Source organism: Terrapene carolina, unplaced genomic scaffold (genome assembly GCF_002925995.2).
Source record: "Terrapene carolina triunguis isolate 2854851 unplaced genomic scaffold, T_m_triunguis-2.0 Scaffold130, whole genome shotgun sequence".
Lineage (NCBI taxonomy): Eukaryota > Metazoa > Chordata > Testudines > Emydidae > Terrapene > Terrapene triunguis.
In genome coordinates, this window is record NW_020664481.1 from 14,940,434 (window position 1) to 14,963,975 (window position 23,542).

At 39.3% G+C, this 23,542-nt stretch overlaps 1 protein-coding gene across 3 annotated transcripts in view; it reads left to right on the forward strand.

Moving 5' to 3' along the window:
- ATP9A (ATPase phospholipid transporting 9A (putative)) overlaps positions 1 to 23,542 on the forward strand; it is an 89,037-nt gene that overhangs the window by 16,627 nt on the left and 48,868 nt on the right. For all 3 annotated transcript variants that reach the window (XM_026652798.2, XM_026652799.2, XM_026652800.2), the window contains exons 3-9: positions 864 to 977; positions 7,039 to 7,147; positions 15,388 to 15,446; positions 16,543 to 16,594; positions 17,561 to 17,655; positions 19,845 to 19,925; positions 21,668 to 21,743. In XM_026652798.2, the coding sequence (XP_026508583.1) occupies positions 864 to 977; positions 7,039 to 7,147; positions 15,388 to 15,446; positions 16,543 to 16,594; positions 17,561 to 17,655; positions 19,845 to 19,925; positions 21,668 to 21,743 (586 nt within the window). The remainder of the gene's footprint in view (positions 1 to 863; positions 978 to 7,038; positions 7,148 to 15,387; positions 15,447 to 16,542; positions 16,595 to 17,560; positions 17,656 to 19,844; positions 19,926 to 21,667; positions 21,744 to 23,542) is intronic.

Below are 23,542 nucleotides of genomic sequence, written 5' to 3' on the forward strand. Positions count from 1 at the left end.
TGGATGATCTCACCTCTATAAATAAGAGGATTACCTGACAAAATCACTGAGGCGCTGACTCTATTGAGGCTATTCTGCAGAGGGAGCACTTTATTTAGGGAGAGACACATGGCAGGTGAGAAGCTGATTGGGGCAATTTTTGGACATCCCCTTGTTGCCCACCTGTTGGCTGTAGTTTGCTGTGGTACATTCTTCCTTGTTGGCTGGCACTGCTTCTTGCTGGCTCCAATTTCTCCCTGACAATGGCAACAGGGCAGATGGCCCTCCTGCTTATCAGCATCTCTTTTGTGTTGCATCCACAGGTTGCCCTCTGGCCACAGAGCCATCATGATGCATGGCCAGACCACGTATGCCCTTTGCTTTCAGCTCACATTGTCATAGTCTGTCATCAGTTTAAAAGCAAAACCACTCCTTAATGAAAGAGAGTTCTGACTGGTGGTGGTTCAGTATGCAAGGGACAGTGGAGCTATTCTCACAACCAGTTCAAGTTGAAACTGCATTTGTTTTAAATATATATTTAGAATATTTTTTATGGCAAAACATAATGTTGGTTAGACATCCCCTATTTACAGTTGCTGTCACTTTTCTGAGTGGTATTTGTCAAAAGTTTAAAGGTAAAATCATATGTATGTATTAAAGACTAACTACTGCAGAATCTGTTCTATAGCACAGCTACATTTGTGTGCATGTTGTTATATTCACTAAGATGACCTCTTGGAAATTATTTCCAGCACTACTTTGCTATCATTATTTAGGATTTAGACATTACAGGAGCTAGCAGAAATGAATGTCTCTTATCAGTAGTTCAATATGCATAACTCTGAGATGGCCATTAACCTCTCCCCTTCTCCCTTTTTTTGTAGGTGCTGTTTAACCAGTTCAAATACTTTTTTAATCTTTACTTCTTACTTCTGGCCTGCTCTCAATTTGTCCCTGAAATGAGGCTTGGTGCACTTTACACGTATTGGGTTCCCTTGGTAGGTAATCTACGGTTTGTTTATTCAAGAAAGTTTCAGTGTTTGAATACAAAATGTCCTTTGTTGTCTTATCTCTCCGATCTAAGTAATTCTGTGTCTCACATGATTTTTTGGCAGCTTATTTTTAGGAAGTCTGCTCTCTAAATGTTCTGAGTGTAGATGCTTGTTCTCATTTTTAAATTAATTTCATAAAGGTTGGACATTAAGGCATGATAGCATCCGCTACCTATACCCTCTTCATCTGAGTTAATAGGGGCATAATTCTTTGCCTCTTACACAACTGCCACTAGGCATACCCACCACTGGGGCAACTGGCCCACTTCTACACTCAGAAAAAGTGAGAGAATAAATGGCGAGCAAAGTAAACATCTTCCTGGCTCCTGAGAGTATTGATCACAGTTGCTAAGTTATTAGAAAGTTAAAGGTGAAGATGGAGGGTCTGCGTCAGAGCATTTTGCTTTGGCAAAGCATTCCAGAAGAGGGCTGCAAATCAGCAGGATTTCAGAAAAGCTTGTCAGGTGAAGCAAAGGACCAAAGGGCAGTTTTCAAAAGTGACCTTAATGAATGACCGTATGTGCAATGAAGGCAAATCATGCAGTCCCGCCAAACAGTTTGACTTAGAGCCTTTGGATGGGTCAACAGGCTGATTTTAAAATAACATGTTTTAGTTTCTTAAAATATATATTTTTACATTTTATTTATTCATATTTGCTCAGAGCATAGATACTTCTCCTGAAACCTCTGCACCCCCGATACACACACATACTGATTTGTTGTTTTCCAACCATATATTTCCCCTGAGGTTGGAAGAAGTCAGAAAGCCAAGTTCACTACAGTCTTTGGGAAGAGATGCTAGCTACCTATTTGAGATGGGTTCTCCCGTCTCTCGTTAAAGTTCTTAGGCAGATCTCTAGAGTAAATTGGTGCATCCACAAGGGCGCCATGTGGCTTTATTTCAATCTCAAATCTGCAGGAAGAGTTGAATAACTTCCTTATTACAAAAACAACAAGGAGTCTGGTGGCACCTTAAAAACTAACAGATTTATTTGGGCATAAGCTTTCGTGGGTTAAAAAAAAAAAAAAAGTGAGGTTTTTACCCACGAAAGCTTATGCCCAAATAAATCTGTTAGTCTTTAAGGTGCCATCAGACTCCTTGTTGTTTTTGTAGATACAGACTAACACGGCTATCCCCTGTTCCTTATTACAGAGTTCTCAAATGTTTTCTATCTAGCTCTTTTCTGCCTGCCCCTTACCTCTTGCTGTGCATGTGAGCCAAGCTCCCTTTCTGTGGCAGCTGCTCAAAGAAACCTTGCCATGCTTCTTTTTCCAGTGGAAGTCAGGGTTGTAAGGTGTCAGGAGATGACTTTTTTAACATTTAGGTCCCTGTTTTCAGAAACATGTGCATTTGCTTGTATATGTACATATGCATGCCTGGGTAGTCATCACAGATATGCATATCAGATCTCCAGTAAGATGTGCATGTAATTCTAAAACTCTGGACGTTGGGTTTTATAGCTGACTTCCTTGACGCCATTGACTGTAGAAAGAACGAGGAGTACTTGTAGCACCTTAGAGACTAACAAATTTATTTAAGCATAAGCTTTCGTGGGCTAAAACCCACTTCATCAGATGCATGCAGTGGAAAATATAGTAGGAAGATATATATATACACAGAGAACATGAAAAAATGGGTGTTGCCATACCAACTATAACGAGAGTAATCAATTAAGGTGGGCTATTATCAGCAGGAGAAAAAAAAACCTTTTGTAGTGATAATCAGGATGGCTCATTTCCAACAGTTGACAAGAAGGTGTGAGTAACAGTAGGGGGAAAAATTTAGCATGGGGAAATAGTTTTTACTTTGTGTAATGACTCATCAACTCCCAGTCTTTATTCAAGCCTAATTTAATGGTGTCCAGTTTGCAAATTAATTCCAATTCTGCAGTTTCTCATTGGAGTCTGTTTCTGAAGTTTTTTTGTTGGAGTATTGTGACTTTGAGGTCTGTAATTGAGTGACCAGGGAGGTTGAAGTGTTCTCTGACTGGTTTTTGAATTATAATTCTTGACATCTGGGGCAATAGAAATAAGTGTTTAGGAGCAGACCAGATAAAAGGGGATGGTGATTTAAAAAAAATAAGGACACAACACTGATTTTTTGGGAGGGCGGGGGGTATGGGGGAAGAGTTAAAAAGGCACAATAAGGAGTGATTGAATGGGATGATAAGATAATTTAAACTACGTGGCCAATGCACTTAGGAATGCACTGCACAAGCCAATTGAAGCTACAACAACCACTTAAAAATCTATGCACCTCTATACTTTTTTCCCTTCCACTTCCAGTAAGCAGCCTCCTAGGGGTTTACATCCCTCTCTTGCACATGAGGTCAGCTGGAAGTTAATCACCAAGAAATATCGTATGTTTTCTGCATAGTATTTAAGTACGTTAACAGTTCAGCTTTGATAAACAAATGGCAGAAAACACTTGCATCAAACCTGTGCTGCCATCTGTCTTCACTCAGCAGGGCTGCAAATGAACTGTAGTTATCTGGATCTTCCAACAGGTTTTAGAAATCCTTGGGTATAACTTGTTGCTTTCAATATAGGAAGCAAAAAGATATTTAAAATAATCACAGATCCACAATGATTTTAAAGATGACACTTTTAGGCTGCTCTTTGGAAATCAGTGGTGGTAAAATTCCTGCGGTATTGATGGTAAAACATTCTCCCCATTTTCAACTGAATTGGGAAAAATGATTTCCATTAAATTTACCTCAATCTGATCATCCTGTTTGCAAAAGCAAACTGATACCCCAGAAGTAAAGAATATCATGAAGTTGCTACTAAAACTCTGCTGGTAGTCAGCCCTTTGTCTGGTTGAATTCGTGTTTTGGCATATGCTTCTGACAAAGTTATTGTATTTGTCCTGTTTAGGAAAAGTGAGTGTGTCACAAACTAATTTGAACAAGCCCCACATTACCCCCCCATCCCCCAACAGTGTGCTTTTTTTTTTTTTTTTTTTTTTTTTTTTTTTTTTTTTTTTTTTTTTTGTAGAATCCTATAAGCAATTGTGATTTGTCTAGGCCAGATGAGCAATTAGGATTCAGCATATGAGCTGCCAGAGAGTAGTATAAGAAAGGTCTTTGTTCATTACTGACTGCTGATACAAGTGTTCGGTATAGAATGACACACATGATGGCATAGTGAGGCAGCACATGTGGGAATATTTTTGGATGATTATTTGAAATTCAGATACCCAAACTCTTTAGATTACGGATCCGCAAAGCAAGCTAAAAATAATCAACACAGATTGTTTCTTTCCTTTTTATCTGAAAGCACCTAGGAGTTTCTGAAATCATTAAGTGACAGAGAAGCCTTCAGTCTTTTTTTTGCTTGTCAGTTACCCAACTGACAAATCTTTGAGTGGCCCAAAGTGAAATGCACTGACCCTAGCCCTTTTGGAATGAATTGCTTCTATCAAAAGATCATCTTGTATATTATTGACTTCCTGGCTTCTGTAATATGAATCTGTTCTATGCCATGTTTACATTATTAAAGCAATTCCAAGCCTTAAGGACATATTCTCTCTTGATGTAAGAATATAATTTCTGTTAATGTTAATGGGCATTATGTATGGAAGGTAACGAGACTCTATCTCAGTAGTTTGTATATTTGACCAACTCTCTTCTCTCCACAGCAAAGCTGGTAGGATTATTTTTTTTGTCAAAACGTTTGTGTTTTTTTTGTGAAAAATGGCTTTTATTTTCATGATGGCCAAAAATATATTGGGAACATTTCAATGGTGGTCACACAATGGAGACTCAAATTTTTCAGTATATTGGGGTTTTGTCAAAGAAAAGTAGAAGTTTATGCAGGAAATTTTGAAAACTTAAAAAAAAATTCTTATAAAAATTAGCATTTTTTGACCAGTTCTTCTCTATTGTACAGGCAGAAAGTTGTCATTAACATTAATTGGCACTGCGTACAATTTGTGGAATTATTAGGATTATTATTATCTATTATTAGAATAGGTACCAAAGTGTATTCTTTGCTAAATACTCAAGTGTCCTTGAAAAGAGGGCGGCGGGCTTGATATTTTAAATCATGTTTATCTTAATTAAGCCTCCTGCAGTCTAATAAACAGGAACGTTTTCAGGCTGAAACTTTCAAAGGAGCTTGAGTTAGGTCCTTTTGAAAATGCCCCCTTTCAATAATGCAAATACATGCAATACCTTCTGCATTTCAAAGCTAATGTCAAATTTTTCCTCCTAATGTATCCTGTGGTTGTGCACTGATACATATGAACTGTAGTTAAGACACTGCATAATTTTATTACAGTGTTGTATGTTTTAGGTGAGACTGTGTGCACAAAAACCAAACCTATAAGAATATCTGAGTTTAATTGTAGAAAATGCTCTCCTTCAGTTTCAGTAAACCAAAGACAGTTTCTTGTTGGGGGGGGAGGAGCGGGGGGAAGTACACGTGAAAAGGTTAATTATTGTCAGTGTCAGGTAGTAATATTGGCAGCACTGTATGCCCAAGGTTTTCCAAAGTGATCAGTAATTTTTGGGTGCCTGACTTGAGGTGTCTTAAAGAGGCCTGATTTTCAAAGGGTGGGTGCTCAGCATTTTCTGAAAATCAAGTCCCTTGAAAGGTATCTTAAGTTAGGCACCCAAAAATTCATTAACCACATTGGAAATTCTTATCCCATTTGTTTCTTTTCTCATCAGACCCTTTCCTGCATTATTTATAAATCTGTCTTTGGTTTTGTCTTTTATTGCATGTTTCAACTGTCATGCTTTTAAACAATTAAAAAAAAAATGGAATTTGATTGGATACCTAACAGATGCATTTGTTGACAAGATCCCTGCTGCCTGATTACAAGATTCTGTAATATGAATTTTCACATGGAGTGTAAAGCGCTCGCAGCTCTGTTAATTGACATGCCAGTTTTAGCAGTGTAGTGAATCAGAGCTGAATAATGTCTAGTATAAAATGAGTTTGTGATACTAGCCCAGAGAGGGAGTTGCTTTGTCTGAGCGCTGCTTATTTTTGGAGTTTGGTAATACTAAAAGTATGATGTGCATGTTCTCCATGCTGTAAGAAACTGAAATTGTTCCTCACGTCTACAGAAGAGAATGATCTAGGCCCCAATCTTGCCAGTGCTTTAATACTGTGAATAGTCACATTAATTTTGAGGCACTACTCAGGGTAATAAAGTTAGGCACGTGTATGTTTGTAGGATCAAATTAGATGAACTATCTTGGATGGTCTTGTGCTTAAGGCACAAGACAAGGTCTCGGGAGATCTGGCAATGCAGTGGGTTTCCTGTGTGATCTGGGGCAAGCCACAGCGGCCCAGACCCTTCAACGTATTTAGGCATCTAACTCCCTTTGATTTCATTGGGGGTTAGCCCATATTTACGCTACAGTGGCATGACTACAGCACTGCAGCTGTTCCTCTGTAGAGCCGTAGTATAGATGCTTCCTACATCAACAGAAAGGGTTTTTCCATCAATGTAGGTAATCCATCTCTCCAAAAGGCAGTAACTAGATCAATGGAAGGATTCTTCCATCAATCTGGCTGTGTCTGCAGTGGGGGTTAGGTCAACCTAACTACGTCATGCAGGGTGAGAAATTTTTCAAAGCCCTGAGTGACGTAACTAGGTTGACCTAAGTTAGATGTAGACCAGGTTATGCACCTGAATACCTGCCGGGAGCCGGGCTTAAGTTCTCTCTGCCTCAGTTCCCATCTGTAAAATGGAAATAAAACTTCCCTACCTTACAAGGGCATTGCGAGGGTAAATTGTTTGTGATGTGCCTGGCAAGCAGCACAGAAAGCCTGTATATAAAACGATATTTAAAAAATATGAGTCTATTGTTATTTTGCTATCAGGGTTCTGTATAACACTCATCGTAATAATTAAGCAATAAGAAGTCAGGAAAACAAGATGAAAACATTGAATATAGGCATGGGCATTGGTCAGTATCGTGCATTACACAGATCTGAGACAGATGATGTTTTCTGGCCTCTTATCCATTTAGTTTTTTTCTCCCCCCTTTAGGGTTTTGTGCTTGCAGTTACCATCATTCGCGAGGCAGTGGAGGAGATCAGATGTTACACACGCGACAAGGAAGTAAACTCCCAGATCTACAGCAAGCTCACAGCAAGAGGTCAGCTCTTTGGCTCCAGCTCTCTGCCTCTGCCCCACTGTATCCTGTAGCAGACTGCTGGAATAGCAGGAGTTGCAACTCAGTCAAACGTTGCTGACAGTCAGAGAAGCAGAGTTCAAGCAGGGCGGGAGGGTTACAGGCATGCAGGCACGTGGCTTAATGTCCACTTTGTTGCTTTTAGCACTAGAGAGTCATCTGCAGGTCTCGGTAGACTTGCAGATACTTTCTTGCATAACTACAATTGAAGCTGCCAGTTATTGAACGTTCCCCTAGGAAATAAATCTAGAGCAAATGTGAATGGGCAAGTTATTTCAAGTAACTCCGGGACACGTTGTATGCAGAGTGGTCAGAATCTCAGTATTCTATTTATAGGGTGTGTGAGGCTGTGTTTGGTGCTGTGCAGGCTGAATGGAAAGATGTAGTTTCTTTCCATAAATTTAAAATTTAAATTACACACAGACACACCAGTCCAGGCAAACATTGGATGTAGGTTGAACTTTCGCAGATCAGGCTCTTGAAAACTGATAGGCCTAAATCACAGCCCGTTGTAAAACCTGTGCCCTGACCTTCTTTGTGGTACCATGGCATGTTGGAGAAAATGGAACCTGGAACTGAATCACCTTGGAGTTTGCTTTTGCAAAATGAAAGCAAAGTATCCTTGTCCCTCCTCTACTATAGATCCTTTAGTTGCCTGATTATCAGTGAATGGCCTCATAGGAGCAGTGTTCTTTAAAGGAAGGGAAGTCCCTCAGTGGCCAAGGAGAGGAAGGGAGATCCAAGTGCAGGAAGTAGATTGTAGATGGAATGAAGGCAAAACTAGGCCTTTGGTAGCTATCATGTGGGGGTTCAAAATTGTATTGTATTCACATGAGTAGTCATGCATGAGTCTTTCAATAATACTTTTGCTTTCCAGGTACACTTCCTTGCTGGTCACTTGTGTGGAAGGAAATAATGTGCTCTGCTGTGTGCAGTGAAAGATTTTCACAAACCAATATCTAATACGGTTGCTGAAGTAAATATAACCCAGATACAAAATACACAACTAGCGCATAACCATTAATAACTAAAGAAAGAAAGAAAACTGGAGATTATTGGTGGCAGTTATTTACTTAAACGTTCTAATAACCTTGTCTTGGCTTAAAAAACTTTCCAGACACCAGCTAGTCAAAGGTAGATGCAACAGATGAGGGTGGGAGGGGCTTGGTTCAGCATGGTCCAGGGGCAGTTAGAAGGACACAGTGTAACTAGTTAAGATAATTTACATACACATCCATTATTACCCCAATGCTTTATGCATGCACTTGACTATGACATGAAAATTCACCTTACGTGTTACCTTAGCTGTGACTCTACTATACATACTTAGGAACTCTTTCAACATATGCATCACTAATTATATTCTTCTTCTAACTATGTCAAGTATATAATTAGTGACCTAAGTGCTGAAGGAGTTCATAAGTGTATATGTCAGCGTTAAGGTGACTAACACATAAGGTGACTTTTCAGATGTTAATATTATCTTTAAACCAGATGGGTGAGAAGGGGTAATAAAATGTATGTAAGCTATTTCATTATTTCCAGTTGGGTTTTTTTTTTTATGCTTACATTTTTTTAATGGCAATAATGTCATTACTTATTTTGCGGAAGAGTTAAGCAGCCTGAACTCTAATTTTTGTGTGTGTGTTTGTGATCATATGAAAGAAATGGAGCCCTGAAAGCATAACGCAGGCTGGGGTAGAAAATACTTGGCACCAAGCTCCTTGGAGATTGTGTAGAGAAAAGTATGGTGTCATGCTCTCCTCTCTGAAGTGTGTAGGAGGAGTAGAAGAACTCTGCTCTTGCCTATCTTAGGATATGTCATCTGGGTATGTGCCAAATTCCAGTTTCTACCTGGCTCTACTGGGCACGCACTTCCATAATCCTGCTGCCACCACCTGCCCCTCTTTGCCAAAAAGCTCACATCTTAGTGTGTTACACGCCAGTGCTTTGTTGTGCAAAATATTACATGTTGACATTCAACTAATATTTTTCATGTGGTTTTCACGACAGCAACAGAAATATTAAGCAGGGATATTGCTAATAACTTTTTGTGTGTTTTTAATATATTTTGTTTAGCTGCCCCTCCCTTGAACTCTGAGTAGTTCAGACTCTTAAGTCATTTATAAGCCAAAAATAAAATAGACACTAGATCAAAACTGTTAATAGGGTCATTTCCAGACAGTTAAACTATAGGATAGATTCACTTCAGACTTGCTCAAAAATTTATTCTGTACCCTAAGTATTAGTGGTGTGATTTTTGATTCAGATCATTATATATATTATGCCTAACAAAGAAGTGCAAATCCCACTTCAACTGAAGAATAATAGTTTTAACCATGGCATAGCTAGCAGTGCTGCCCAATGATGACAGGAGCATTTTTTTTTTTTTTTTAATGAGAGTAGCTTTAAGTAGCTTCTTTTCTGGGGCTCAGTCCTCTTCGATATAAAATATGCAGCCTCTCAATTTTAAGGTGCAGTGATCTGAGCATGTATGTAAAACAAGCTGCATGTGTGATTCATGCTATGAACATTTTGCAATTTTGAGAACAAGCCTTCTTTTGCATGTAATTGCTTAAGATTATGCATACTTCACAAGCCAGGAACTGTGAGGCTGCTGTGGAATAAGCCATTGCAGTTGCTGAATATTAAATCCCCTTTTAATAACATGTTCTCACTACAACATTTAAAATGCTTGGCAACCAGCAAAAGTCCCATCAAAGAGCGGTTTACTACATCTATTTAAAGGTATAAAAGAGTTGCCTTCTGTGTTCTATTCATTGATCTATAAGGGGCCTGACCTTTTCTTAGTTCTTTTCATATTGCAATTACGTTTCCCATGAATGATTTTCCCTCCCTTCCTCCTTAACTTCGCTAATTCTTGAAAGAAACTGAGTGGGATGGGCAGCTGGACACTAGCATATAATACAAGCCATTTCATTAATTTTTTAAAATATATTTGGTAAGGTAACAATAATACAGTAGCCCAGGCAGTTTCATGATGCTCTCTTTCAATATTCTGTTCTATTTATTGTAAGGCTCAAATGTTCAGTGGGCACATTAGTAGTGATTATCTCAACTTTAAAATAAGTATTTGCATGACAATTTTTGGGAAAGAGTTAAACCATTTCACACAGTAGGAATGGAAGCGAGCAACTTTCAGGGGCTTAATTGTCAGCCACCAGTGACCTCAGACGATCAGGCCCCAGGTGTATGAAAGTCACCAGTAGCATAGTAATAGAGTCTTATTACCATTAATTTTAATTAATTAATTTTGGGTTAATTTACCAAAACTCCAGATACTTAGATTGTAAGCTGTTTGGTGCAAGGATTGTTTTTTGGATATGTTTCTACAGCAGCTAGCACGATAGGGCGTGGCCAATGACTGGGACTTCAAGGTACATACAAATAACAAGAGGGTAACACATTGACAAGGGCAGTCGAGGAGACAGTACCAGTGACTTAAAGGCTTTTAAAAGGTTGGCGTGTGTTTTTTTTTTAATTCAGGACAATTTCACCCCTATAGATGGCCATCAGCATGAGAGAGGGAGAATAAGGAGTGAAACTCAACACAGCTATACTTGAGGAATAACTGTGGCAGAACTAATTTCTCATGATAATTTCCTGATGAATATTCTTATCTCTGCTGTTGAATGTCTCTACATTGCTACAAAATCTAGAACTCGTGTAGTTTTTCTCTCTTCTCCCCGCTGCCCCGTGGGCACAAATCTAGACAGCTTAGTCAGAGTTAAGCATGAACATTAACACGTGAGACATTAAAGCGGCAGAGCTGTACCGATGCCGCTGCACCGTTGTAAGATCTCTCGTGTAGCTGCTCTCTGCTGATGGGAGAGAGCTCTCCTGTCGATGTAATTGAACCAATGAGCAATGGTAGCTATGTCAGCGACAGAATCTCTTCTCCCTGACTTAGCGCTGTGCACAATATCACTTATGCAGGCGAAACTTGTGTTGCTCAGGGGTGTGTTTTGTTTTTGTTTTTGTTTTTTTTCCCCTTCAGACCCACTGAGCGACATAAGTGGTAGTGGAGACATGTCCTTCGTCAGTGAGACTTAAGCACATGCTTATGTGCTTTCCTGAATAGGGATGGATTTGAAAAGAGGCTTAGGTGCTTCCCTGAATTAGCATCATCTTGTCGTCTTCTGTGCATCTTTCTCCTGCTTTGAATTCTGCCAGTTCCTTCTCTGCAGAGATCTGGGTTTTCTGTTCACTTGAACAGTCTCTTTTTCGTGCACTTCCAAACACAACTTATTTCACCGATCAAATATAAAGAGCTCACCAGCAAGCCCTACTGCAACACCTTTGGCAGTTTGCAATTATTTGCAGTTTTGCTCCGGTTCACCAATTTTCTAATGCATCCTTTTGGATAACCTCTTTAAGATTCAATAAGCTGCTTTCTTGAGAGCGAAAAAGGGAGAATCCTCTTTGGATCACTTCTTATTTGGAATATAGTAGCCACACTCCAGTACGGGTATAATAATAATAAATTAATAATTTCCTTACTCTAGAGGGCTGTATCCTTTATTCTGCATAAGAGAGCAATTATTACTGAGCCTATTTTGCCTTTTTTTAATGGGTTGCTGTTGTTACCTCTTTGATCCCTTCAATATTTTAGTTAAAAATCAGCAAACTTCTAGAAAGTTTAAGCGTCAGTAGTGTTTTACAGGACAGTTGTTTGGGTTGTAATGGACAACAATCACATTTCAATCCCTTATTACAAACCTACAGGACCACTTTTGTTATCAAATCTGCAGGCAGGGTTTTTGCTTGATAGAGAGCTAGGTCTTTGCTTACAATTACAGGATTGTTCTGGTTTCCTCTCACTTTTTTCCCTTCCCTTCCCTGGGCAACAGAGCATAATAGAGGAACTACACAAATAGTAAGAAATGTGAAAAGAACTCCTACCGAGGGGGTGCTCCTTAAGATACAGATCACTGGCATTTACCAGCCATATAAAAACAATATTTTCCCAACCCCTCTCTGCCATGCTCCACAGTTTATATAGTGTTAGGCTGTAGAAGCCAAAAGCTTAATGGAATGGATAAAAGAAAAAAGCTATTTCTGATTCTAGGGTGCATTTGACTTGTTTTCATGAACATTTGGCTTCAACTTTTAATTCCGAATGAAGAGTGTTTTGCTCTCTGCTGTGATAAAGGCTGTGGAAATCCCACATGAAATCTCCATAGAGGCCCTTATATGGTAGTAAGAGACATTTCCTCTTGCTGGTATGTTTGACGCTTTAAATAATCTGTATAATGGTGCGTTTATCACACAGCAGATCTGGTGGAAATTCAAAAGCCCATAGCTGTGTGGTGGAGTGAAATATTTCCACACTAGCATGCATATTTTCTGTCTTTTGTCAGACACAAATACCATGTTTCAGGGCACATCAAAAGCTAATACCAAGAAACTTGAGGGAATGATATTTGTTTTTGTATACAAGAAGGGACATACACATTCCTTTGTTTCAGGAAAACGGAACAACACCTGTCTCACATTTTAAGAATGAAACAAATACCATTTTAAAAAAAACAAACCCTCATGTAACTTAATGGAGCAGAATTTTGTGATCTGAATTTTGTGTTAAGCATTCTAATGAACTTCAGAAAATGGAGGCCTTAAAACATAACATTTAAAGTATTTTTAATTTAATCCTTGTTAAATCTGGATTGTTTTAAAAATCCATGTACATTGCTGCTTGTCAAAGAACAGTACTGTTTCATGCATTTATAAAAGCATCCATATTTTATATAAAAGTATCTTATTTTTTACAATAGTAGAAAAATACTAAGAATGATATTGAAGCATTTGTGTTATTGGGTATCTCAAATGTGCATAAGCAAATTCCCGTATTCAGTAGCTGATTTAAAAACAAACAGAATTCCCAAGATTAAAATAAAACTAATTTTAGTAAATTGCTTTATGGGAGTCCTGAGTCAAAGGAAACATCTGGTCCTGTCTTCTTAGTGTGACATATGGTGTTTGCCATAAGATGTCATCCATGAGGGGCCATGAATTTGGTTGGTAAAGAAAATTAGCTTTGCTAGTTAAAAGGGAGAGGGTGTATCTCATGCAACAGGCTTCTTTAGAGAGTGCAGATTAGTTAGAAAGATATTTCTGTCGTCTGTCCCTTTTTCCTTAAAAGTGCCAACATTGAGATGCTTATGGGACGAGACCATGAATAATGACCAAGGTGTATTTACTTGTAGTAGATTGTATTGCCATTTCCCAGACGCTGATGTATGAGGGTCCATAAAGCTTTTTATGAATGTGATGGAAGTTACAAGGGGGTGATGTCCAGGGGTTTTCAAACTTTTTCCTAGCGTGAACCGTGTTTTAATTCAGCTTGTCTCATTAACACTTCCTCTCCATTTGCAATGCCACAGACCATTTCCCCTCCTACTCATGATTGCCTAACATCCCTGTGGCTCACATGGAAAAGTGATGCTAGGAGAGTATGTCAAGTATTTTAAATGACTTGCAGTTAAATTTAGAAGCTGGAAATGAGGGGCCAGCACACTGTGACCACCCAGTTCTTCACATACCCCCCACTCAGTGCTCTGTGCACCATGGTTTGGGAACCTCTGTGGCTACGAGGAAGAAGTGCCTAGGGTGTCCTTCCCCGTACAGTAGAGTATTCACCAGTGTGTTCTATTATTCCATGAATGACAATATGAGGAGGAAAGAGATGTTACCTGCCAGACCATTTTAGTGTCCTAATGTATCGTGTTGTATAGGACATACAGAAGGGGGCTAGAAGTGATATTTTTGAAGTGCTGCATTCCCTTTAAACCTCTCCATGGAAGGTAATGGACTCTAATCCCTGAGTATGCTGCCTGCCCTACTAGCTATCGATTTCAGTAGCCCAATATTCATTTTGTTTACCGTAGTTAATTAAATTCTCATGAGCCAAAGCTCAAGATCTGTGAAGACCTACAAGATATTTGTAAATGGACCTTGACTGCTTATAATTTGTAGCAATAATTAAAGCAGGTAAGGAAGTCTGCGTTTATGAGCAGCAGTGATGAGGCATGTTGTTCGGGACACAGTGTGTCACCAAAGCAGCAGGTTGCCCAGCAGCTTAGAATGGCTTTCATTGTTAATTTGGAGCAGAAACACTGAAGCATATCCTGAGAGGGATGCTAATGAAGGGACTGCCAGTAGTAAAATCCCAGTGACCTTTGTGCTTTGTGCTAATTTCCTTTTTTTTTTTTCCCCCCCCCTTTTTTTTTCACCCCCTTTCTGAGCTGGTAGCTGGCCAGTTAGCCAATGAATTGCAAATTACAGTAGGAGTGTTGTCCATGCTGGGGTTCTGCCTGGCATGAACTCCCACAGAGTCTCCCCCCCCTTCTACCCAAACCACAACAGATTAAAGAGGCTTTTGTTGAGTATAGCAGGCAGCCACATAAAGCAGAGTTCAAATTAACTGATAATAAATCACTAGTCACCATGAGAAGCCAAATCTAGAACTGGCTAATGATTTAAAATTACTAGCCAATTGTTAAATTAATTCTCTGGTTTAAAACAACTGGTAAAAATGCTTGACAACTGCAGGGCAATAAATGTTTATATGTTCTTGTGAGGGGGCATATCTTATAGTGTTTATTCAGACAAAGCTCTCGTTGTCACAAAGGAATGACTGCAGAATTTGGCCTGCTATAAGGTTGCAGTACAAAAAGGAAATTAACCGTGAGTTAAGGTTGACGTGTCTGTTTTAATTATTGTGGTCAGGTATTATTTTGAAGATGTAAGCCTCAATTTTCCACTTACCTCGCTGAAAAGAAACACCAGAAATTCATAGCTCCCTGTTACATTTTCATTGCACCACAGTCTGCCTAACAAGTTTTGAAGGCATTTTTAAATTCATGGATGCTAAGCACAAAAAAATAATGGAATGACTTCACCCTGCTGGGTCATTACTGGGGATTGAACCTCAGATCTCCAGCACCAAAGCATAGGCCTCTACCACTTTAACTAAAGCATCAGGTAGAAGTAGTATAGACCAGCTCTGTGTGTTATAGAATTGTTACTGGCCACCTCCAAAATAACAAATTTAAAGTATTCCCAAGCAGTTTCCAGTATAGCTTTGATGGACCTTTTGCTAAAGATGCTGCTCAGCTGTGTATTTATACTGTATCTTTTGCTGAAAAGGTTGTAATTTACTGAAGTTTGTTTCACTTCTGCAGGAACTGTGAAGGTGAAGAGTTCTAGTATCCAAGTAGGGGACCTTCTCATCGTTGAAAAGGTTTGTGTGGATTTGTATTAATTGTGTGTATGTGGGGGCGGGGGGATTAGTTTGTAAAATACTTTTTCTCACACAATCAATATGAACATTTCACTAAAATCTGTCATGTCACTGGTTTTTTTACAATGGCTAAAATCGAGTTCTGGATTTTAGTGATGATCTTTAATCATCTCTCCTAGTAATATTCCCTTTTCCGTAATTTTATACTGTATTAAATAATTCTCAATAAAGTTTCTAGAAATTGGAACAAATTTCTCTTTGAAACCCTATGGTCTGAGGTTCCCACTTACCTCTGCATGACAAGATAAAAACCCCACATGGTCCTACATCTGTAGTAGACCAAATTCTTGATCCAAGTGCATCAACAAAATGTGCACATGCACACGCAAATGCTTGTAACTGAGTGCTTGGATGCACCAGAACCCACTTGCCCTGAACAGGTACCTACATTGCATGTGCAAATACATTATCCACGTATGAAGCTTGATGGATGTCCCTTGCATAATATTGTAAGTATCTGTAGTTGACTGGAAATTGAAAACCTAGAAAACTATGTACTTTATATGACCTCAGATGACCCTGTATCAAGTTACCCCTTTGTTCAGAGGGTGATTTTCACGGACTTCCACTTTCTGTTTCTGCAGATGTCTATCAGCAGTAATATAACAAACATCTTGTACAGATGAGGGCTAAACAGAACCTGTAGAGAAGAAAGCACATGCCTGTGTCTTTTTACTAGCATAGGGCTTCTTGGAAGGAAACCAGTCCAGGCTTTAAGCTCCTAATGCTGGATTGTTTGAGAAGCTTCAGAGCTAATGGATGAGTTCTTTGAAAACCTAGAGCCTGAGCCAGCTCCCAGTGAAATCGATGGGAGCTGGCTCCTAATTCCTTTTGTCTTTGGATTTCTGCAGTGAACTAGCACATGTGGAGGGAAGAGATCCTGTTTTAGGATTCAAAATAAAATAAATCCTGAACCCCAACTGGACAAAGAATTAAATATTCTTTTTAAAAAAAACCTTTGTTTTATGCCATGGGGGTAGGGGTACACAAATGTGCATACACCTATGCACAATAACAGCCTTTCTTTTTGTAACAGAACCAGCGGGTCCCTGCTGACATGATCTTCCTGAGGACGTCAGAAAAGAATGGTAAACATCTGGAACTAATTGTGAAAATAACCATTAACCTTTCACTGGTTATTTGGAAAAAATCATCATTTGAAAATGTAACAGAAATGATACAGTTTTAGAGTTAGGGAAGCAGACGACCGCAAACGCTTGATGGACTGGCTATTTTGTGTTGTTTTTGTTTGTTATATTCTGATAGTTTTTGAAAATTAAAGGATATAGACAGTTGACCTTTAGGTTGAGTCATAGTTAGTGAAATCACACAATTGCTTTCATTACATGGAGAATTAGCTATATGGTTAGAATTGCCATACAGCTTTGTCCTGCTGAGACGCAGGATAGTTTGGGTAAATGTTTAATCAGAGGGCTTAGAAAAGAGGTTGAATATGTCTTACAGATCGAGTACATTGATTTACTATATTCTGTAGTATAAAAGGAAAGGAGTGCTTGACTCTTCACGATAACATGGCTTCCATGCCTTAGGGACCCCCATTGTGCATATGTAATACGGTTTATTAAATGAACAGTTGCCAGGAGCACTATTCTTTTAAAACAGTCATACTCATTTCTTTTTGTGTCCATTGAAATTGTTGCCAGACCCATAGCATTTGTAACTCAAAACAGCCTTAACATACGTAAGGTTGTATACGCCTTACCTGTCATCCAGCACTGTATCCAAATGTCTCTGACTAGCTATTATATATGTTTTAGCCTCCTAAAATTATATTTATTTTTTTACTTTGATTTGTTCCCTTTATATAACTTAATTGAAAGTTTGATTTGTTTGTTTGTTTCCTTAGTCTTGGCTTACTTAAATAGCTGGGGTCTCAAGAAACTTTTCATCTAAATTCCTCGGAAAGGTTACTCTTAATCAGCTGGTGTTTTCATAGAAAGAAATGTGTCCTATCTCAGGAACTAATTCCATGAACTGTATATGTACTTATGATAGAATTAAAAAGACCATTAACAAATGTTGAACATCCACAGGATCTTGCTTCCTCCGGACTGATCAGCTAGATGGTGAAACAGACTGGAAGCTGCGACTGCCAGTTGCCTGCACTCAGAGATTACCCACCGCTTCTGTAAGTAGTTTCCTAGTAAAAGACTTTTTTTTTTTTTTTTGAATTAACTGTTTCTCAGTGTGTCATGAACAATTGAAAGTGTATGTAATCTGCCAAAAGGGGAAAAATGTGTGTTCTGTCTGGCTTTCACAGAAGGCAAAATAATTGCCATTTTGGAATCAATGGAAGACTTAGAAAATTATTTGCACACTTGATCCTCCTGCCAATATTTGCACTATGATGTGGGGGAGGGGAAAATCCATTCTTCCACAAGATCATGGTTGCTTGATTTTTTGTTTGTTTGTTTGTTTGTTTGTTTGTTTGTTTGTTTGTTTGTTTGTTTGTTTGTTTGTTTGTTTGTTTGTTTGTTTGTTTGTTTGTTTGTTTGTTTGTTTTGTTTGTTTTGAGGGGGGGAGATGGAGGGGGAAGGATTGAATGTAATTTTTATTATTCCAGTTCTCACTTCACAGCTGGTTAGAGCTCTGGGATTTTGAAAAATGGAGGAAACTGACAAATTAAAGCACAAGTAGTGGTATATAGACTGTGTTATGTTCAAGAGACCATAAAGTGGTATTGGAAGAGAGAGATTTGGGTACGAATGGCATTCACCTAACTTCTATTTGAAATGTACTCCTAGTAATCCATTGATCTATGGTTAAAATACACCCCATAAGGTGTACAGTGACCACTTGTGCAGCATGAAGTAGTGCTCTCAACATGCCTTATGCAGTTTTGAGGCAAGTTTGGCAGCTGAAGAGGAATGACAATTAGAACTTCCTTTTGCCAGGGAAGAGAGAATAGCAGAAGACTTCATGAATTCAACTGGGTACTTCAACAGACAGGTTAATATTGTTTAGATACTATATTGATGGATCCCTATGGAAAACTTAAATAGAATTACTGAGCTAGCATCCAAAGTACTGCCTTGAAATAGGAGCCAATCAAATGGGGCATGGTGTATATGAAAGTCACCTACCAGTAATTTATTATAGAAAGGTTCATTTCCTTGATGACAGTGCACTTCCTGCTTTCTCAGATACTCCCCTTTCTGTTCATTGAACTCTACTGTACTACAAGAGAACAAATCATGTGACCTTAGAATGGAACTTTTCCTGCCACTTAAGCCATTGCTTACCTTCATAAAAAGAGAGTTTAGATCATGGTTATTCCTCTTTGCCATCTGAACTAAGTATATAACCATTGAATGCTATGTGTCTTCCCAAATTCTCTCGCTGCAGAACTGTGTGTGTTTGTGTGTGTGTGTGTGTGTGTGTGTGTGTGTGTGTGTGTATGTGTGTTATAAGAAACAAAACAAGTCAGCTGAGTGTGCCTCTGTTTTGCCAATGTGCCAGCTGTAATAAATATTTTTTTGTTCCAAAAACCCTAGAATCAGGAAAATTCTTCAGCAAAGATCTAAGACTCCATATACTTATATAAGTTAGTAGTCAAAATGACTTGCAGTATTGGCACATCTATCTCCCTCCCACTGTGGAACTGTTTCCTATTATACATGTTAGTGTCTTGAACTCAGGATATGTCTACACAGCAGATGGGAGGGTGCTTCCCAGTACTGGTGGACAAACATACGCTAGTTCCACTCCAGCTAGCACCCTAATAATTGCAGTGTGGCTGTGGTGGCATGGCCGGTGACTTGGGCTAGCCACTTGAGTACAAACTTGCCCAACTCCCTTTATTTGGATAGCTAGCCCCAGCTGCTGCCCACGTTGCCGCATCCCGGCTGTTATTTTTAGCATGCTAGCTTGAGCCAAGCAAGAGCATGTCTGTCTACCCGCCCTGAGAAGAGCCCTCTCATCTGCTGTGTAGACATAATCTAAATGTCCAAAGCTCTGAAAGATTTTCACTGTTTCCCTTGGCCGGCTATTCCACAACCTGGTAGATGTATCATACGTTAACCTGATTATTCAGCCTGAAATGTCCTTTATAATGCACCAACTGTCAAATAACTCCCAGCAGTCTCTGCACATTTCCATTTGAGGAACTCTAACTGTGGCAACACCATTCTGCTGAAGCTATTGTAATGATTCTACTCTGTCTTCATCAGCTGAGAGATTTTCCGTATGAGTACACTGAGTGTCTTTTTTTGATTTGCTTAAAGAAATGTTATTCATAAAATAATTGGAGGCTTAAAGGCTTTGTATATTGTGGGATAATCATGTTTTAACTGCTGCCATAACATGTCTATTCTTTAGGACCTTCTTCAAATCCGATCCTATGTGTATGCAGAAGAGCCCAATATTGACATACATAATTTTGTGGGGACCTTCACCAGAGTAAGTCTACTGATATGTTTTAAGCCTTGTATATAAGTGTTTGCCACATAGACCTTTTGAATAGTGTTTTGGATCTTGGAAGTGACTTTCAGATTGCTTCAGGAGAAATGCTAAAATGTTGCTCGGCCCTGTACAAATATACTAAAGTCAAATAGGTTAATAGGGATCCTTCTCTCTTCTAAATAATATGCACCCATGTTTTAAATAAAATCTAAAGCTTTATAGTTCATTAAGAGTTTTCCTTAGAAACAAAAGACAACAGGCCACTCAGCATTAAGGGTCTTATCCAGATGGAATTAGTTGTGGCCATTTGGGTCCAACATGGTGCTGTAAAATAAGCTCACCTGTTCAGAAGGGAGTAGGGTGACCAGATGTCCCGATTTTATAGGGAGAGTCCCGATTTTTGGGTCTTTTTCTTAAAGAGGCTCCTATTATCCCCCACCCCCTTCCCAATTTTTCACGTTTGCTGTCTGGTCACCCTAGAAGGGAGGCTGGCCCACCACACAAGCGGTCAAAGAATGAAAAAGTCTCTGCCATTCGGAGCTGTATGGGGACAGAAGACTTTAGGTACATAAGCCAATGGCCATCAACTCCTATTCTGGGTTGGTTGGTTCTCCCTTCTCAGGGACAGACAGTCGGTGGGAGTTAATGTGACCTAATAGATGTGCACCTCCAATACTCTGTTCTGGCCCAAGGTCCCTGAGAATGTAACATTAAAAAAAAATTAAACTGTCTATTACTATGGGGGGTGGGGGAAATGAGAAGAGATGCAATGGGTGTTTGGGCCCAAAGGCTTCTTCCCCTGCTCCCTGGAGAAAGGGGATTGTGAAGAATGCATGTTATATATGGGTTCCTTACTTTTAAGATCCTCTTCCCTTCCTGCTTGAAGGAGCATGGACAGCTTGGTACAAGACCTGAGACTTTTTAGGTCATTTTCTGAATTGCTTGCCAACGTTTGTTTATTTTAAAGTGATAGACTGTGATCTCGTCATCCCATAGCTGCTGAGGAGATCCCTTGATTGGCTTTACAGGAGGTAGTATTTTCATGGGATAGGGAGCAGCTTGGGCAGCTACAGAGCTTGGGAGGTTTGTAGATCCCCTTGGACTATCCAAATAGAGAAGCAATTTTATGTTAGCCCTAAAAAGGCCTTAATTCACGCAACACACTGTAATGCAAAGATAAAGCATGCTAGAGTTCATATCCTGATCCCTGAAAAAAGGACACTGAATCTAGCATACTGATCGCTCTGTGTCGTTTACTGGCATGGTTCAGATTATTTATTTAGCTTTCCAGGCATTTCTGAGAGGCTTAAACTGCGAAAGGAGAAATTTCACTGATACCTTGCAATAAAAGACCGAAAAAGGTCAGTTATTTGCACAAGTGAGTGGATCGCGTTGGTGAAAAACATACCCAATGTCATGGTCCGTGAATCTGCCTATCATCATAGTCCAGTTGAAGATTTCAAATCACTTTCAAATAGTCAAACGAAACAAGCCGCCCTTCTTCTAACGTGGAGAGGGGCTGCCTGTGCAGGAAAAAGCACAACAGTAGACTTCCCCTGCCCCAACCCTTTCATCCCAGTGTGAAATGCCTGTGTTTCTAGCCCAACCAGGAGGATCTGATGGCAAGGTTAAGATTTTAGGATTTTCATAAGCTTAGGAAGTTTTCCCTCCTTTGCCTCTCTGTGTGTCACGAATGCACCTAGTAAGCTGTTTGAATGCTGTTTGTGTATCCCTTCTAGGAAGACAGTGACCCTCCAGTGAATGAAAGCCTAAGCATAGAAAACACCCTCTGGGCCAGCACAGTGATTGCATCTGGTAAGATGGAAGCACGTGTAATTTTTTTGAGGAGTATGTTAGCAATTTTTTTTAAAATCCTTTTGTAATTTGGAATAATCATCTCTGTCAGTTGGAGAATTTAGCAGTTGGAATGAAGTTTACCACTTGTTCTAACATCTCTGGGGAGCTGAGCTGACATCTAATTACCTCTTGGACATTTATAGATGAGAAGGAACTGGAATTCCAGGGGCCTTTGGGCGCTTCTTGTCTGCTACCAGAATAGCACTTAATTGCTACATTGACATTCTAATCTGTAACAGAAATGGTGTCAAATAGAGTCTAGTAATAGAAGCGAACATAAAAGATCTCCAGGTAAATGCTTCCACTAGGTTGTGGTTCTATAAATAAAAAGCATTCTGTGATAAATTTTGGGTTGTTCCATACACACACTAAAGTTGCAAGGAATGAGAGGAATCAATGTTCTCTTCTAAATGCTTGTCAGGAGAAAAGGCTCATTCTTTCACTAGCTAAGGTGCCTTTAGGTTACAAGAGAGTGTCAGAAGAAGAGTGAAATTCTGCAGTGCAGTTTGAGGATTGACATTTTTGAGTTTTTAGAGGTTTCACTGTATGGTGTTTAGCCATGTATTGAGACACTTCACAAAGTGACTGATGGGAAGGAATATGAGCTTCAGAAAGTTCCTCTTTGTAATGGAACAGTGGACACCCCCCAGTTTTTTAAACAGAGAAAGGTAAGTGTGTTTCATTTCTGCAATGTTTCCATCCAGTTCTCCTGCTCCTTCTCTTTAAAATATGCTAAAATATAATAAATGTTGTCACAGTGATATGTCGAAAGGTAATTAAATATAGCTGTCCAAATATAGTAGAGTAAATCTTATTTATAGTTCAGTAATTGTCAACTGATTGGCAGCTAACCTCCCCCCCTGAATGCAAACACACAAGTACTAGTGCAGGCAGCTTCAAATACCAAATAGGCCGTTCAGAGCAAGTTTTCAATTCAGTCCATCTCCTAAACCAAATAAGAAGACAAAGAGGCAGGAAAGCCATTGTTCTAGTAACTCTTGCCTCTTCAGATATGTTTTTCTATTTCTAGCTTACTTATCTTGTGTGCTAGATAATTTAAACTGTAACTCTTAACCAATTCATGTAGTCTTCTGAGGTCTTTCCTGAGCTGTTAATATTGGTATGACATGACCAGACTCGGAGTGAAGTTATGTCCCCATGGAAATCAATGGCAGAAGTCCTTTTGACTTCAGTGGGGCCAGATTTCCCCCTCAGTGTGTCTAGAGAATATTATCCTCCTTCCCATTCTGTGCCATCAGATGAGCTCATATGCACATGGGCTGTCATGTTTAGGCACTTGTACTACGGTGGGAGAAACTGCATGCAGATCTACCTGATGAGCTTATTATTTATAGTAGCTCCCAGAAGCCCCTATCAGGATTGGAGCTCCATTGTTCTACCTGCTGTACAAAAAGCTACAAAGACAAGAGTCCAGTCTGTCACTTATGCCTGTGAGCAAAGTTACTCGTGTACATACATGTTTGTGGGATCAGCCCAGAAGAATGGCATTTTAAAATATTGTAATCACTTTTTCAATAGTTTATACAATGTGGTCTATTTCAAATATCCATACAACAATTAGGAGCAAGTACCCAGTGAAAATTGCCCTTCAAACTTTGTTCTGCTCAGAAAAATTAATAGGCCTTTTCCATCCCCTAATAGGCTTTCCCCCATTTTAACTTTTGTGACTCTACACTGAACAAAGTTTCCTTGTCTCTTTAGTAGAATAAATAATACACATGGCACTGGGTGCAGCA